This window comes from Pipistrellus kuhlii, unplaced genomic scaffold (assembly GCF_014108245.1).
Source record: "Pipistrellus kuhlii isolate mPipKuh1 unplaced genomic scaffold, mPipKuh1.p scaffold_m20_p_12, whole genome shotgun sequence".
In the NCBI taxonomy this organism is placed as follows: Eukaryota; Metazoa; Chordata; class Mammalia; order Chiroptera; family Vespertilionidae; genus Pipistrellus; species Pipistrellus kuhlii.
The window spans coordinates 30,207,195-30,223,903 of NW_023425427.1; the positions used below are offsets into that span (position 1 = coordinate 30,207,195).

A 16,709-nucleotide genomic window follows, 5' to 3' on the forward strand; every position below is an offset into this window, starting at 1 on the left:
ATCTTAGGCTCATGAATTTAGGAGGAGTAAACAGAATTTCCCCTTATTTTCTAAACTGACTTCTGCACATGGGCCACGAAGTTTCAATCGCACTGTACGTGCATGCCTGCATGTGGTATTTTGCGGAAGAGCCACACTCAAGGGGCCAAAGAGCCACGTGTGGCTCGAGAGCCACAGTTTGCCTACCACTATTCTAGCCAATGAAGACATAATACAACACAGCAGACTGTGGATGGGCTAGAGCAGTGGTTCTCAACCTCTGGGTCACGACCCACAGGTTGAGAACCACTAGCAGGGTCACCTAAGACCATCGGAAAACACAGATATTTACATTATGATTCATAACAGTAGCAAAATTACAGTTATGAAGTAGCAACAAAAATAATTTTATGGTTGGGGGTCACCACAACATGAGGAACTGTATTAAAGGGTCGCGGCATTAGAAAGGTTGAGAACCACTGGGCTAGAGGCAAGGCAATGTGATAAGCAGGCACCCTACTCCAGGATTGGGAGGATCTAGAATTAGAAGCATAATTTCTACTAGACTGGATTGGTATTAGAATTATCACTAGCACAGAGCAGGGCAAAGATTGAAAGAAGGAAAGTCTACAAATATAGCAGGTGAGCGGCAGGAAATGTGACACCCATCCCCTGAGGGGAAGCCTCAGGTTATGGGTGATCAATTCGCTCTAAAGAGGTGAAAGGCTATTTCTGATCCTGGTCTACCGACTCTATAAACTGACCAACCTTTGTGGGGACCAACATTATTTTCTAAACATTCTATAATTTTAAAATAAATTTTTAAATAGAAAAAGGAATCAGGCTATCTATAATTAAGATGTGGAAAAATGAGTCTGTGTGTGTCCTAGATTGGCATTGTTTTTTTCTGATAGTGGCTAGGACGGAGTCAAATTAAAAATGCATTTCTTCAGTCACACTGTCACATGTCAAATGCTCAATAGCCACCCAGCACTAGTGGCCAACTGAACTGGACACAGCGGATACATAACATTTCCTCACTGCAGAAAGTTTCTTTGGAGAGCACTTCCTGGCTCCTTTTGGGCATTCCAAGCAATCTGTGACCTGCCACAGTGGGTTATGTGAAATGCTAAAGATGTTCTGGAACTGCACTGGGTTGTTCTTAGAACTCTCTCCGCAAAGAGATTACCATCTATACCACATGCTGTTCTGTCTGATAAAAGGCCCACAGTCAGTCAGCTAAGGATTAGATTCAAACTCTGGTCTCAAACCCCAAATCTGTTTGGCAGTTGTCTGTCAGCATCCCAACACACACAAAAGACACACGACGGGACCAGCTTGTTTGGTTTAACACACTGGATTTTCCACCTGCTATTAATAATGCCGATAATGTCAGATCCTATTCTTGAGCCACCATCTTACACTGTGAGGGTTTCTTGAGGTGGAGGGGTTACTTTAGGTAATCCGTGACACAGCAAGCTGATGGTGGGGTCTGGCTGTCACAGGACACAGGGAAAGCCAAATATCTTAGTCTGCTCTTAAGAACTCTGTCTCTGGGTCCAGTTAAGAATGTGACAAGAATGGAATTGGCCTAAATTCTTGAGGAATCAACCCCTTTTTATTTTTAGATCTTTTAAAAAAAGAGTGTTTATTTCATTTTAGGCAGTATTTCAAAGCAAGTGGGATATTTCTAAAGACTAGAGGAAAAATCCTAGGCAACTTGCGTGTATATTAATATCTACTTGAGAAAGGGAAGAAGAGGGATAAAGGAAAATGATATCTCGTAGATAGGTGTTCCTGGTTTTATGCAAATCTCTTAAAAGTTAGAGGCACATTAGATTTGTATAAATCACTTTGTTTTAGTGTGCTAAAGGTTCCAGTTTGGGGCACTGGTGATACTTTTTATAGGCTTTGTTCGATAGAAACTATTCATTGTTGAGGAATCTTACCTAGACTAACTTTGGAAACAGGCATTGAATGGAGAGCTACAGAAATGTATTTGCAATTACTTTTAAATATAATCAAGTAAGGATCAACACTATTACTTATTACTTAAGCAGACATTGTACATTTATCTATAGTAAGGTGTTCTAATCTCAGCACTTTTGCAGGTTCCGATAACTCTTTGTTGTAGAGTATTCCCTTATGCATTGTAGGATATTAAGCAGCAACCCTGGTCTCTGGTTATCACATTGGGTCTGCCCCCTGCTATTAATAATGTTGATAATGTCAGCTCCAATTCTTGTACTGCCATGCTACATTGTAAGGGCTAATTGAGGTGGAGGGGTTAATTTAGGGTAGTTTGTGACATAGTAAGCTGCTACCAATATTGCTAGATGCCAGTATCACCCCCAAGTCATGGCAATCAAAAATGTCTCCAGACACTGGCAAATACCCTTGGGGCGGAGACAAAATCTCCTCTGGTCCAGGGTGGTAGAAACTGCTGTACTGTGTATAAAACCCCATTTATTAAATTCCTATTCTGTGTCCTTCCTGTGCTGGCACTTTCAGATCTGTTACCTCATTATCTGAGTCACTGTTATTTTCAACCTATTTCTTCTCCCAGGTCAGAACAGAGCAGTTGTTTCGTTGGTTTTCTCTCCTGCACATCACTGGGGAGTGGTTCAAATAAAGAATGAAATATCTCCAAGCTCTGGAAACAAAAGTCAAAGGAGTATAAAAGCAAGGGAGATGTACTAACACTCGAACTGAATCATCATCCCTGAGATTAGCAGGGCTTTACTGTCCAATTTCCTGTTCACAAAACTGCACATCGTCCAAGGGCAATGGAATATCTTCTTTGTTTTCATCCTTCTCTCTTTTGAAAAAGTGATCTACTCCCTCAAAACAACATAATCCTAAAAAATAACTGAGCAAAGTCTCCAACTATTTCCTAAAGTTTTTTGAAATGTGGGAGAAGCAGTGGGGTGGAGAGAGGGCCTGTATAGAAACCCAACCACAAGATTGTGTTAGTCAGAGGGGCTAGACTGCCCCTAGATCAGTAAAAGTCCATAAAAGTTCCTGGTTAAAGCACCTTGGAAAGAAAAAGTAGAGAAACAGATATGTCAGGAGCTTATTTTCCAAACCAAGTGAGATTGGATTTTTTAAAGTATTAGGGTTATTGATCTTAACTTTATGAAGTCTCATAGTTTGAGGACAACCCAACACAATGAGTAGGATTTTGTTAAGGGATGGAGAAAATCAAGCTTTGGTGGGAGATGGGGAATATACACCGTAAACCTTTGTTGTGCAGTTAAAAAGGATTGTCTGCATTAAAGAATTAAACACAAGCTATGTTAACTAGTTTTTCACTATATTCTCCTTCCTCTCCCCCCTCCAATATCACCACTATCTTTACAGTAGTTTCCATGGTCTGCTGGGTAGACATAGTTGGCCTTGGCCAGGTTGTTGGGTTAGTTCACCATCTATTTTACCAACTGGATAGCCCCAGTTAGGATTATAATTAGCATGTGAATGATAGCTTCCAGAAATGGCCTTCTATCTTCACATAGGAGCATTTCAACCCTATGCCAATACCATAAATTACTCATGTTCACAAAACAAACGTAGTTAGGCGTTTATTATACATGGTGGACCTCAACAATTTGCCAGAGAGTTGATTCTGGGTTAAATTTAACTTTTCGTCTGATGAGGTTAAAATCCTTTGGAATCCCTTGCACAGATAAATTTGGATATGGCAACTACAGAGCAGATGGAATAATTATTCACAAAATGACTATAATCTAGTCAGTGAAATCTCAGAGCTTTTCATAAAGATGCTATTGACACAATTGTAGGATATGCTATATAGTGAAATTGCATTCATGCAACTATTTGACAATAAGTTGTAATATAATTTTAAAAATACAAAACCACAAAACAAAACAAACAAAAATTCAAATGTTAAAACACTTAACTAATTTTCACAAATCCCCAAAAACAGGGTGAGTGTAGCTCTATCTAGAAAAATGAGTATGAAACGTTAGCATTTTTAGAATCACAGCCATGTTTTGGGAAATAGTGGCTAACATGTAATAGCATGCCTCCTGCAGATACTATATTTAGTCTTCAGAACCCACAAAAGGCAGAATGACATGTGTTTTTAAATGTCTTTAGCTGACCAACACTTTTTTTTTTTCCTTATATGAGCCATCTGTTTTGTTTTTTCTTTTCAAAAGTCTTATCTGATTTAATTCAACTTTTGGCTTTGACAAGCAATAAAAATTGAGCAGCTTCCCGCTTCTCCCAGCATAAGTCTCTCTGCTCACAGGAGCTTCTATTCCAGGGTGGAGGACATGCTGTGGTACACTTGCTGATTTGCAAAGTTTTACTTGCTATTTTGCTGGTTAATATCCAGATTAAATTCCGGTTAATATCCAGATCTCTCGGCTCACCCATTTAAGAAATCTACATTATTTTAAAATATTTTGGTCACTGTAAATGGAGGAGAGATTCCAGAAGAGACATCAGAATCAGTCATTATTTTAGAATGAGGAAAAGGCCCCTGTGACATAAGATCAAGGTCATATAACAGCCAGCTATTATACATCGCCAGGCATGAAATATACAGCATATTTCAACCTCTCCTCTCAGTCAGCAATCTCTCCTCTCTGTAGCATCTCAGTGATGTCCTTCTCTCCCTCAGCTGATGCTCCATACTGAAAATTTAAGTCCTTACAAAAGCATCTCCTCAAATTCCCATCTCTACACCTTCAACCTTATCTATTAATATATTTGTACTCATTTTTACTTCCTTTTCATTGTTTTGGGAGCAAGGTCTGTTTGATTGCTCTTCTCATTGTGAGACACAGATACCTAATCCTACTCAATTAATATTGAGGATCCTAATGGAAAATATACATGAAAAACCTCCGAAAAATGAACATGAGACAAAGGTAAGAGTTTTAGTGTTTTAGAGCCTAATTCCACACTCTAATAATGAGGACATTATTAAATCTAATTATTTCAATAAACCTTATATCATCACTGAAGGAAATTAGATACAAATGCCTTCTTTTTTTTTCTTTTTCTTTCTTTTTCTTTTTTTTTTTTTTACCTACTCTCTTCAGGGGGCATAGGGCCTGACCAAAACAATGTTGGGTGCACAACAATGTTTATCTCTGGCACACCTCCCTTAGGGAAGACCTGGCCAAATACATTCCAGAGTAATGTAATGTAATGTAATGTATTGACCAATTTAATTGTCAAGTCCAAGGATGGACATCATAATATAGAACTATTGTTGTGGTTCACTTGGATGGAGATATAAAAATATCAGTCCTCCCAGAAGACAGGCAGAGAGCAATCAATAAATAGAGCACAAAAGGAAGATTCTAGGTCTTTGTCTTGACCTTCAAGAGCTCATTCCTGCCCTGGATGAACTTTTCCAGAATCAGGAGAGACAGCAGACACTCTAGCAGGAATACTGGCTTTGCCCTACTCATGTCTGAGACATGGAGACAGTTGTTGGCCTTATTTTCATTGATCTCCAAGGCAAAGTATAGATCCTTGACTTGATGAAGAGCTGTGGCTAAAGCTCATGTAACACTAAACCCTTTTAAACTATGCCACGACTTAGGAAATCAACCCCTACTGGTATATAATTGAGCAGTTTCCATTTTCTCAACTTTTTATAACTATTGCTGAGATGCATTTTGGTAGCTAAATCTTTGTGCATAATCGTTATTTTTTTATGATAAACCCCTACAAGTACAATTGTTATGGCCAAAGTTTTGTATGTTTGGTGAATGTAATTGAAATGCCATCTAGAAATATATCTGCCCAGCTGGTGTGGCTCCATGGTTGAGCATTGACCTATGAACTAGGAGGACACTGGTTGGATTCCCAGTGATAGTACATGCCTAAGGCACATGGCTATGGAGATGAATATGGGTCACAGAGCAAGAGTGACCCACACTTGCCCATACACTAGATTGCCATGTGGCTTTAAGCAGCCTCATGGCCCATCACCACATGGACCTGACACACAATAGACTGCAGGCTAAGCTAGCCAGATGCTAGACTGGACTGTGCTTTACTATGGAGTAGAGACTACTTCTGAAAACAAGATTGGACTTTGTCCGTGATGAGATGGAGGGAGATGGGACCTTGTAAGGAAACCCTCTTAATCTTACATCATTCATAAAGCATTCCACAATATCTCCTCTTGCTGTGGGGGCCTCAGAAAATTATTTTCCCTGCAAGAACTCTACTTCTGCCGGTAACAGATAGGGACACCAATAACAGAAGGAGGATCAAATGTTTAAAGACTGAGGTGAAACAGGCAGGCCACAAATAGTAATGCCTCCTTGAGCAATGTGTAGATACATGTGTAATCTGACATTGAAGAGAAAATAGAAGCTCATGGCCCATCCGTGGTGTGGTGGGAGATGCTGTAGAGAAGCAGCTTGTGGACCATTTGGAGAGAGACCTCTACTAGAGGTAGACACTGAGAAGACAGAGCAGAAAATAGCCAGAGAAAATCTTACAAGAGGAGGAGACAACGACGGAGATATCGTGAAAAGGAAGTAAGGTATTCTTCCCCAAGTGAAAGTAGAGAGTTTTTATTTATGTCTAAATTTCCAATTCCCAATAAGTGATTTCAGCTTACAGTTAGTTCCCTGGTCTATGAGCTCAGAAATACTCACCTAATATATGAGCTCAGAAAACCAGAAGATCCCTAAAGATGCTCAATGTAAGTATCGAAAACTAACATTGCCTCATCCAGAATACTTGGGGAAAAAATCCCTAACATGCAGCCATTTTAAGGCTGTGAAATAACAAGATTAGAAAACTAGAAGTGTGATGGAAGGTAGTGTTTTCAGGTTTTAAGCAATCCTTGGAATAAATGTCAGCTTACTTAAGCTTATTAATAAAAGTATGGGGAAAGAAGGTCTATTCTGTCTTTTCAGATACCTGCATGGCACTGTGAGGACAAATGTGGTAATCAGCAATATTCCATGAAATTAATTCCTTGAAGTCATAAAAGAGTGCCGTGACATAAAGACTACATCCCTGTCAGCTGTGTTAGCCGCTACCAGTTGTGCTAATCAGTCTGTCCAGTCTTTTTCCCCTAAGTGGACCTGAAACACACAAGCCCTCAACAAATATCTGGAAGGAAATGAAAGAGAACAAAACCCTGACTACCTCAACCCTGCCTTATTCATATTTAAAGTAGAATTCTTGGACTGACAACAGACACTGTGTGTAGCTTGAAAAACTCAAGAGTTGGCTCCTTTTCCATACTTAGCCCCTCCATTCATTTCCATGTTAAGACGTACTCCACTCAACAGTACAATTTGCCCTGTGTATGGAACCGTTATAATCTGTTCTATATGTCCTGATTATTTTGGGAGTAATGATCTACTATTTCTACGTTGTACATGGTTGTCCTACTTTCCTTATGCAGGGAAATTAGTGTTCGGGAGCAACTCTTTCCCAGTGTCCTCAGACATCGTGAAATCTGATAGGAAATTTCTCTTCTCTCACATATCTTGTCTACACATTGCTTTGCTGGTCCCTTAATCCTTTTATAACCAGGTATCATGTTATTAAATAGTCACCTACTTATACTATACATCTTTCCAGAAACTTACTATACTCTCTTTCAAGTATTACCTTTAAACATTTCAAAACTCTTAGACTTCTGCTTTTAAAAGAATGATTTTAAAAGCAGAAATCCAAATCAAAGACTTAACTTTCATTGATTTTTTTTCTTCTAAAAGGAGATTATTATATGAGGAAATAAAGAAATAAAGAAAGTTATCCATGAGGACTGTGCTGCACAATGTTAAAGGTCAGTTCCTGACGTGAAGGTGCCTAAAAATAAAATAGGAGACAGAAGAGACTTAGCAGTTCTTTTAAAACAGGTCCTTATGTCAAGAGAGGTGACGTGGCATTCTGATCTACATAGTTAATGCCAGAGTTGAGACTTGAAGCCAAGTCTTCCTATCCCAGACATAGGAGCCTTTATTATACAAACAAGTAAAACACAAGTTAATGAGTAATAATAGATTCCGAGGAAGGGGCACTGGGAGAGGAGGAGGAGATTGATTTTCTCAGGTATGATGATTCCTGCAGCAAGATCAATGGGATAAGACCCGTGAGGGTAGAAGGCCACAGTCAGAAGGCAAGGAATAGGGGAGTGAGAAAATGCACTGGAGCACAGACAATAATTGAAGATGCATTTTTCAGGAAGTTTGAGATAACAGGAATGGGGTAGGGTGGCCGCTTAAATAAGTACGAAGGTGAAAGGAAGGTTTGTTCATTTGTGTGAACAAAGTATGTTGCAAGAGAGGGAATAATTTATGAAATAAGGTACCAGAGGAGGAAGGAAAGTGAGGTAAAATGTGTAGAAGGTTTTGTCAAATTCATCAGGTGACAAAGAATGGCAGGTGAGGATTTGGAGAGGAACAGAACTGAAGGGACTTGTGCTGAATGCTTTCATCCGTTTGGAAGATGAGCCCATGGGGTCACATCCTAAGAAGGAGGCAGGGAGAATCAAGTTGAAAACTTGTGAATGAAAATGGATCTGAACATCTGGGTGGGGAATGAGAAGGAAGGTCAATGAGAGATGAGAGGAATGAAAAGGTTTTCCCAGCAGCTTGAGGGAACGGAGGAGGTTCATTAGCCTGGTTTTCTTCAGCTGTGCTGAGGGGGGCTGGGCATGGGGGAGTAGATGGAAGGAGCTGCCAAGGGTTCAGAGGACCAAGGTGGTAGAAGCCAGAAGGGCCTCGGGTGGGCGAGTGTGATGTGGAAGTGAGCATATCAGTGACCAGAAGCACAGAATGGAGGCTGCAGGGTCAGAGAAAGAATCTGGAAAATTGAGAAAGGATCTTGTAAAATCTCACATCCATCTTCGGGTATAGAAAGATGGCGCGATGTAAGGATGGAAAGTTTTTCCAAAGAGAAGAATTTGGAATTTTAATAAATATAATCATAAAAAGCCCCAAACCAGACTTAGCATGTATATGTTAATGTGGGTCTTTATACCCATGCCAGCAGAACAGTCTTGCATTTAAGTGTTCACACTGGAATTTCTTACAGAACAAACTGCTCAGCTGTTGGGCAACAGAGCTTAAGTTTTATATGGTCCAAAGGCAGGAATATAATATTCTTTCTTCCTTTGATGGGTTTATGTTACTCTTCCTTGCCATGAGAACATATCATTTTTGAGAGTTTAGTTCTCTTTCTTATTTAATGAGTACCCACTCTGTCCCAGAAATTATGTTTGCATTAGAAATTAAAATTAGGCCTGGCTGGTTTGGCTTAGTGGTACGTTCAGGAGGCAACCAGTGGATTATGTCTCTCTCACATTGATGTTTCTCTCTCTCTCCCTCCCTTCTTTAAAAATCAATGCAAAAAAAAAAATGTCCTCAAATAAGGACTAAAATAAATGATTAAATAAAAAAGAACTAAGACATGGGATATCTTCTTCAGAAGCTTACAGATTAATGTAACTAGGCAGGGAAATAGAAAGCTTCAAGGTGTTGGATTACATGCTATGATAGTAGGGTGGTGCTAAAAGGAGCCATGGCAGGACCTGATAGGTGCGCTACAGGGACGGAGCATGATGTTAAACTGAGGGTTGAAGCACATGAAGGCTGGTGCTTGTGCTCCATCATCAGGGAATTTCTAACAAGGACTCTCTAGTCTCTCCTCACATCTGGCTTTTAAGGAAAGCATTTTGGAGTGTAATGTTGCCTCTCCTCATTACCCTCTCTGGTGTGCTGAAGTCTCAGGTTAATTATTGATTACCTGCTCTCCACTTAGTAACATGCTGGAGGAAAACCAATCAAGAAAACCATTTCATGATTCCTGCCCTTTCAAAATGTTTCTAAAACATTACAAAATTTATTGTACAAATTGGCAGCTACAATACCTGTATAGTCATGAGGATATAAAGTAGTACACAGGGAACATAGTCAATATTATTGTAATGTCTATGTGGGCACTAGACTTATTGGGGAAATCACCTGTCAGTTATATAAATGTCTACCCATGATGCTGTACACCTGAAACTAATATTGAATATCAACTGTAATTTTTTTTTAAAGCATGGATTCTGGAGTCAAAAAGACCTGGATTTACCTCTCAGCTTTGCCACTTCATAGCTGTGTGTTGTTAAACAATGTCTTTAATTTTATGCCCAAGCTTTTTTCATCTGTGAAATGGGGCTATAATGCTTTCCTTCTGAGGGTGCTATAGCATCAAATGAATGCTTTGTATGGTGCCTGGCCCAGGGAAAGTGTTCAATAAAAGTCACTGTCGTTTGTAGGTGTGGCAACATTACACTGAATCCATCATTCAGATACTTTGCTAGAAAGGTCTCAGGGAAATTCTTTCCACTGCTATCATTCCTTAAATAGAGCTCTATATTACAGTTTCCATCAAATAGCAGGCATTCTAGCAAGGGGGTTGTTCATTGAACCAGCCCATTGTTCTTAAAACAGGCTGGGTAAGAACTAAGAGTGGGGGCGGGGAAAGTGAAGGAAACAGCCGGAGTGAAGGCATCTGGGGAGGCACAGATGGGATCGAGTGTGGGTTAGGAGTGAGGAAGGAGGAACAGGCTGAGGAAGGGAGACAGGCTGAAAGTTCTGACTTCTTTCCAGTTCTGTCCAGGCTATCCCTCACTCAGCTCAGCTCTGGTTTGAGATGGCACCTCACTGAAAGGTGAAAATAATGTTCTCCTTTTTATAAGGCAGTTTATAATCTCCAATGAAAGGGATTATTGTTATTATTTTGACTATGTAGCATCCTCAGACATATCCACCAAACACTTCCACTAGTGAAAATTAGCACCATGGTTAGGCTAGGTGCAGTCAAAATGCAAACACATGGCTTTGAGCGAGGGGGCAGGTGTGAAATACAGGCTTTGGCTCTCTTCGGGTTGGGCCCTGACTAATAACTCTTGACTGGCTTTGGGGACAGGGTGGTGAGGATGTAAAACAGAGGCAAGGGGGGTTCTCCCACAACTGTGCAATAAGCTCTGAGCTTAGACATTTATTTCTGGTGGAACATGATCATGGGTTAGTCTTACTCCGCATTCTAGGATGCCAAGGGCACTAACAGAAGATACATTGCTCTCCCTGCAGGAATGCTGTAAGAATTAAATAAAATAACGGAAAGTATCTGTACCCCAAGGCAAGTGGGGAGCCTTACTTTCTCCAGCTGCACAAGAACAAGCCTTCCCCAAGGCTAAAAACTTAGAGCACCCAAGAAAACCTGTTCCACAGAGTTGGATAGACCATGGTTCAAATCCCAGCTCTGCCACTTACCAGCCATTTACGCATTTGTTATTTTATTTATTCATTTTTCATTTTTCTTCTATTTATTTATTCAGTACATAAGTACTAAACCAAATTTATTAACAAAATGTTACTGATGATCTACTTTGCACCAGGCACAGTGCTGTAAATACAGAAATGAATAAGACTAACAAGGTTTCTGTCCTTATGAAGGTTATATTTTTATGGGAGATGAATATCTTGAGCATCAACGTTTTAAAGACCTCCAAAATGATAAGAATGAGGGTCAACTACCACTGCTCAAAAGTCAGACCCCGACAGTTATCCCACAGATAATTGTTGAGCATCGACTGTGTGCCAAGTATAGTTTAGGTTTTGGGTTCCAACAAGAAGAGTAAGGAAGAGATTTAAAAAACTAAGAAAATATTAGTCAGCTATATATATAAAAAAAGAATTAAATCTTACAACTGTGCTAAGGGCATTATGCCAAGTAAAACAGGTCAGACAAAGAAAGAGAAATACTGGATGATCTCATTTATATGAAATATAAAAAAGCAAAACAAAACAAAACAGAAATCCAAGAGAGTGATTTGATGGTTTCCAGAGGTAAGAATGTGGGGCGAGGGTTGATGAAGAGGATCAAAAGGTACAAATCTCCATTTATAAAACAACTTAATCCTAGGGTGTAATGTACAGCATAGTGACTATAGTCAGTAATACTGTATTACATATTTGAAAGTTGCTAAGAGAGTAGATTTTAGGAGTTCTTATCATAAGAAAATAATTTTTGCCGAGACCGGTTTGGCTCAATGGATAGAGCGTCGGCTTGGGGACTGAAGGGTCCCGGGTTCGATTCTAGTCAAGGGCATGTACCTTGGTTGCAGGCATATCCCCAGTAGGGGGTGTGCAAGAGGCAGCTGATCGATGACTCTCTCTCATCAATGTTTCTAACTCTCTATCTCTCTCCCTTCCTCTCTGTACAAAAATCAATAAAATATATATTTTTTTAAATTAAAAAAATAATAATTTTTGTTATTATGTAAGGTGATGGATGTTAACTAGACTTTATGTGGTTATTTCACAATATAAACAAATATTGAATCATTATGTTATATACCTGAAACTAATAAAATGTTAGTTATATTACATTATTATAATTGTACTAGAGGCCTGGTGCACAAAATTCATACACTGCAGGGGGTGGGAGGTCCTTCAGCCCAACCTGCATCCTCTCTAATCTAGGATCCCACGGGGATGTCCTACTGCCAGTTTAGGCCTGATCCCGCAGGGAATGAGCCTAAATCGGCAGTTGGACATCCCTCTCGCAATCTGGGACTGCTGGCACCTAACCACTCACCTGCCTGCCTGCCCTATTGCCCCTAACCACTCTGCCTGCCTGCCTGACCATACCTAACCCCTATGCCTGACTGCCTGATCACCCCTAACCCCTCTGCCTGCTGGCCTGATTGCCCCTAACTGCTCTCCCCTGCTGGCCTGATCACCCCTAACCACTGTCTTGGCCCCTGCAACCATGGCTTTGTCCGGAAGAAGGACTGGATGACTGGAAGATGTCCAGTCAACCTAGTCTAATTAGCATATTAGTCTTTTATTAGTATAGATTATAAATTATATAAATAATATGTTATAATTATACTATTATATAGAATATATGATATTATATTAATATTATTTTGTTATATTAATACTAGTGTCCTGCTGCAGGAAATTCATGCACATTAAAAGGGAATTAGAGAAAATATTTTAATATTGCTAGTTGCCCTTTCTCTATAATAGAAGTGTCAGAAATGAAAGGAAATTAGTAAAATGTATATGAAAACCTTCCTCCTGTCAGAGTCTGGGCATGCCATGGGATCCAGAGTCAAGTCCCTGCTTATCCACGAGTGCCTTGAAATCATGGAAGACCCAGACCCAGCCTGCCCCACCTCTGTCAAGCCTCACAGAGTGGAGGGTGCAGCCTCAGGCCCCCTGGCTGGTGCTGGGGGGAGGGCGTGTGTGTGTGTGTGTGTGTGTGTGTGTGTGTGTGTGTGTCGCCTCAAGTACCCTGGCCCCAGTGTGACAAAGTAAGGGCAGGAGGAAGCAAGGGTGTGATGACCGTTTGCATATTAGCTCTTTATTATATAGGATGTTAAGGTCAAATACACCTTAATTTTTTAAAAACTAAGATAGAAAAACCAGTAAATTGTGGAATGGGAATCTGAAGCTAGAGGCTCCTGTGTCTATATTCCTACTCAATGGTGTTTTACTGTCTCCTAGATGACAAACGGGAGGCCTGGTGTGCGCCAAACTTTAACCCATCTCTGGGGCCAGAGCAGGATTCTCTGTGGAGGTGAGCTTTAAGCTGTGATTGAATTAAGAAGCATCCAGGCAGCGGAAATGGTGTGCGAAGCCTCAGGTGAGAGGGAGCAGAGTAGGCAGCAGGAATTCATGGTGCAATGCAGTTTGAGTGGAGAGAACAAGAGGTGAGCTGGAAAGGGGACTGATGCCAGAGCCTGTTCCCTAAGAGCCATAGGAAGTCCCAGGGTTCTTACAGGGAAGGGCTTCCTCATGAGAACTCTGCTGCCCAGGGAACCCAGATTGGACTGCAGGAGGGCTGGGCTTTTAAATTTTATCTTTTAGAATCAATTTACAAACTAACAGTTCCCATCTAGGCTGGTAGGGCACCTCTGGGCCATTTGAGGATGTGTGGCAATAATTTGGGTTGCTGCACTAATTGCAGATGTTAAGAATCCAGTAATGTGAGGGATGCCCCTCTCTCCCCTCCCCCCAAACACAAAGGCCATCTTCCAAATGCCAAGGGGGCCCCCACTGGGAGATCCAGCTATCGGGGAAAGCCAGAGGTATCTCTGCTGGAATACAAATGTTATAAGCCACGATAATGCAAAAGCAATTGTATAGCTGAGAGACTCTGAGGAATGGAGGGGGCCAAAGAGGCGAAGGGAAATGTCAGGGCGAAAATTTATTCATCTTACATAGTGTTTGTGAAGAGACACTATCTAAATGTGTGGGTCCAAAAATAGATGGTTAAGTGAATTAAAGCTAAAAAGGAAATTGAGAGAAAAGTACAATAAAAGAGGAGGAGGAGAGAGAAAGGCATAAATAAGCTAAATTCTTTATCTTTCATAGCAGGGAGCCAGCAAATACTTAAGGTTAATGAGTCAAAAAATGGAGGCAGAAACACAGTATTTAGAATTATAGACGAAACCACCAGAAAACTAGGGAGAAGAACCATCAGAAAAAGAAGTGGAATCAAAGTTTGAGTTCAAGGGTAGGAAATGGTCAGGGAGAGTCTGACTTTGCGTTTGATCCCTTCTCTGAAATACTCCCATCCGTATGTGTTAACATCAGTGAACTTGAGTTTCCTGCCTTTCTTAAGGCCCGCCTTGATGATGGATGTCAAATGGCCTCTCCCAGGAGCTGGTTCTCTTTTGCAGGGACCTGTGAAACCTGGGGAGCCTGGAGGCCACCTTCAGAATTGTGTCAGGGTTTTGTAGTGTAGCATCTCCTCAACAGGCATGGGGAGTTCCTCCCGAGGCTGTGAGAACTTCCCTGCCCGCACTGGGTCTCCATCCATTTTTTTCCTTAAGGGATTGGGGAGGCTTTGTTGCTGGGAGGGATGGAGGTCAGCCTCAGAAGATCCGGGAAGATCCTCTGAGGCATCCTTATTGGCTGAAGGGCTTGCTCCTATTCCATGCTGTCAGGTAAGAGCGGGACTTGCTCTAAAGAGGTGGGCAGGTTTCTAAACAAGCCATGTGGATAGAGGATATGGGGGAAAGGGTGGAGTCAGGTGTGTGGGGGCAAGAACTAGAATCCAGCATGGTCTGAACCTTAGCCCTCCAAATACCAGCGCAGCAGGGCCTCGATTTGTCACTTTTTCATATGTCCAATTGGTAGCATCACTCCTGTTTTTCTCCATTGCCTTTCTGTGAGATAGTGAGATAGTACGCTGTTAGTTCCATACATATCTATATCTCACTTTTCTGTCATCTGTGACTGCCTTAAGGGTGAATCTGAACCCCATTCATTTTTATATCCCCTGTCCTGAGCATCATATACTTAATAAATGCTGGTTGAATCAAGAAATAAACAAATGAATGAATGGATGAGTGAATGAATGAAATGCTTACTATAACCCCTTTTGAAAACAATAGCAAAATAGAGTGTGGAGTACAATAAAAATTCCATTAATTGCTGTACATCCCTGATTGTGTCAATCTGGTGCAAGTCTCTCTCTCTCCCTCTCTCTCTCTCTCTCTCTCTCTCTCTGTCTCTCTCTCTCTCTCTCTGTGTGTGTGTGTGTGTGTGTGTGTGTGTGTATGTGTTGTGGCTTCAAACTAAAGTTTAGCTGTTAAACTTTCTTTTGACTATTCTCAGGGAACCTGAGAAATAAATGACAAGCAAACTCCCTAAGTGGCCATGATTCTGAGACACAGACAACTGGAAAAAACTGAAGGATATAATTGGCCCTGGCTGGGGACAGCGTGTGGGTGTGGGCTGTCAGCTGGAACGGAGAGAAAATAGCACATCGCCAGTTGAAAATAATTAAACAGAAATTCACTCATGCAGTCCAGCAACTGCAAGGGAACAAAGGGTTGTGCAGACGCCTGTACCTTGGTAGGCATGGGCTTCTTAAAGGCGATCTCCGCTTCCATCCAAACGCCTCTCGGAGTCTCCAGCACAGACCAGATCTTCTCTTGAACCACGTGGTTCTCTTCAAAGATATAAACAGCTAGAGTGTCTCTCATTTTTAAGAATCCATAGATGGCGTAATAAAAACGCAGACAATACTGCAGGTTTCCCGGCAGGGTAGGACCGTAGAGCCTTCCAATGTAGCCAGGCTGCGATGTAAACTTGGTGTTGGCCAGCAAGTAATACCCTATGAATGGGACAAAGCAGTCAGTGTATCGGCCAGGGAAAGTTTAAATAATGTAGCTCAGATGATCAAGTGTAAAAATTTGGTTAAAGTCATGGAATTAGTCAAGAGACTATTTCCACAGGCTTTACATGGTAAAGCATTTTCTAATATCTGGCTTGATGATATAGAACAGACCTATACTATAATGCCAACAAACCTTCTCCAATTCTAAGTAAACTTCATAAGCAGGTATAGATTTCCAACCGCATATGCCTAGGTTCTGGTCATTGATTAGGATTTATAATTGTTGACCATGGCTCAATCCGCTGCCTTAGACTGAGCACTAGTGCTGAGTCATAGTGAGCATAAAGCCTAGGGCCGATTTCCCATTCTCTCTGCAGTGACCATTGGAGATGGGGAGGTTGCAGGCTGGCCTTGCAGTGCTGGGCAAGGGAGGGTGGGTGTGTCTCAGTCATATGTTAAACCTGCCCCTGAGGAGCAGGTTTTGAATCAGATGGACCTTCCCTCCCACCTGCTTCTCCACCCCCATAATAAAAAATAATACAGAAAATCCTCACCTAAAGTCATTGACAGGTTGACACATTCTATAC

At 41.1% G+C, this 16,709-nt stretch overlaps 1 protein-coding gene across 2 annotated transcripts in view; it reads right to left on the bottom strand.

The window, feature by feature from the left end:
- Positions 1 to 16,709, bottom strand: part of MAMDC2 (MAM domain containing 2) — a 127,715-nt gene that overhangs the window by 19,524 nt on the left and 91,482 nt on the right. For both annotated transcript variants that reach the window (XR_004987174.2, XM_036433840.2), the window contains exon 9: positions 15,854 to 16,119. Coding sequence is in view for 1 of the 2 variants with exons in the window: in XM_036433840.2 (XP_036289733.1) it covers positions 15,854 to 16,119 (266 nt within the window). In the remaining variant the exon portion in view is untranslated. The remainder of the gene's footprint in view (positions 1 to 15,853; positions 16,120 to 16,709) is intronic.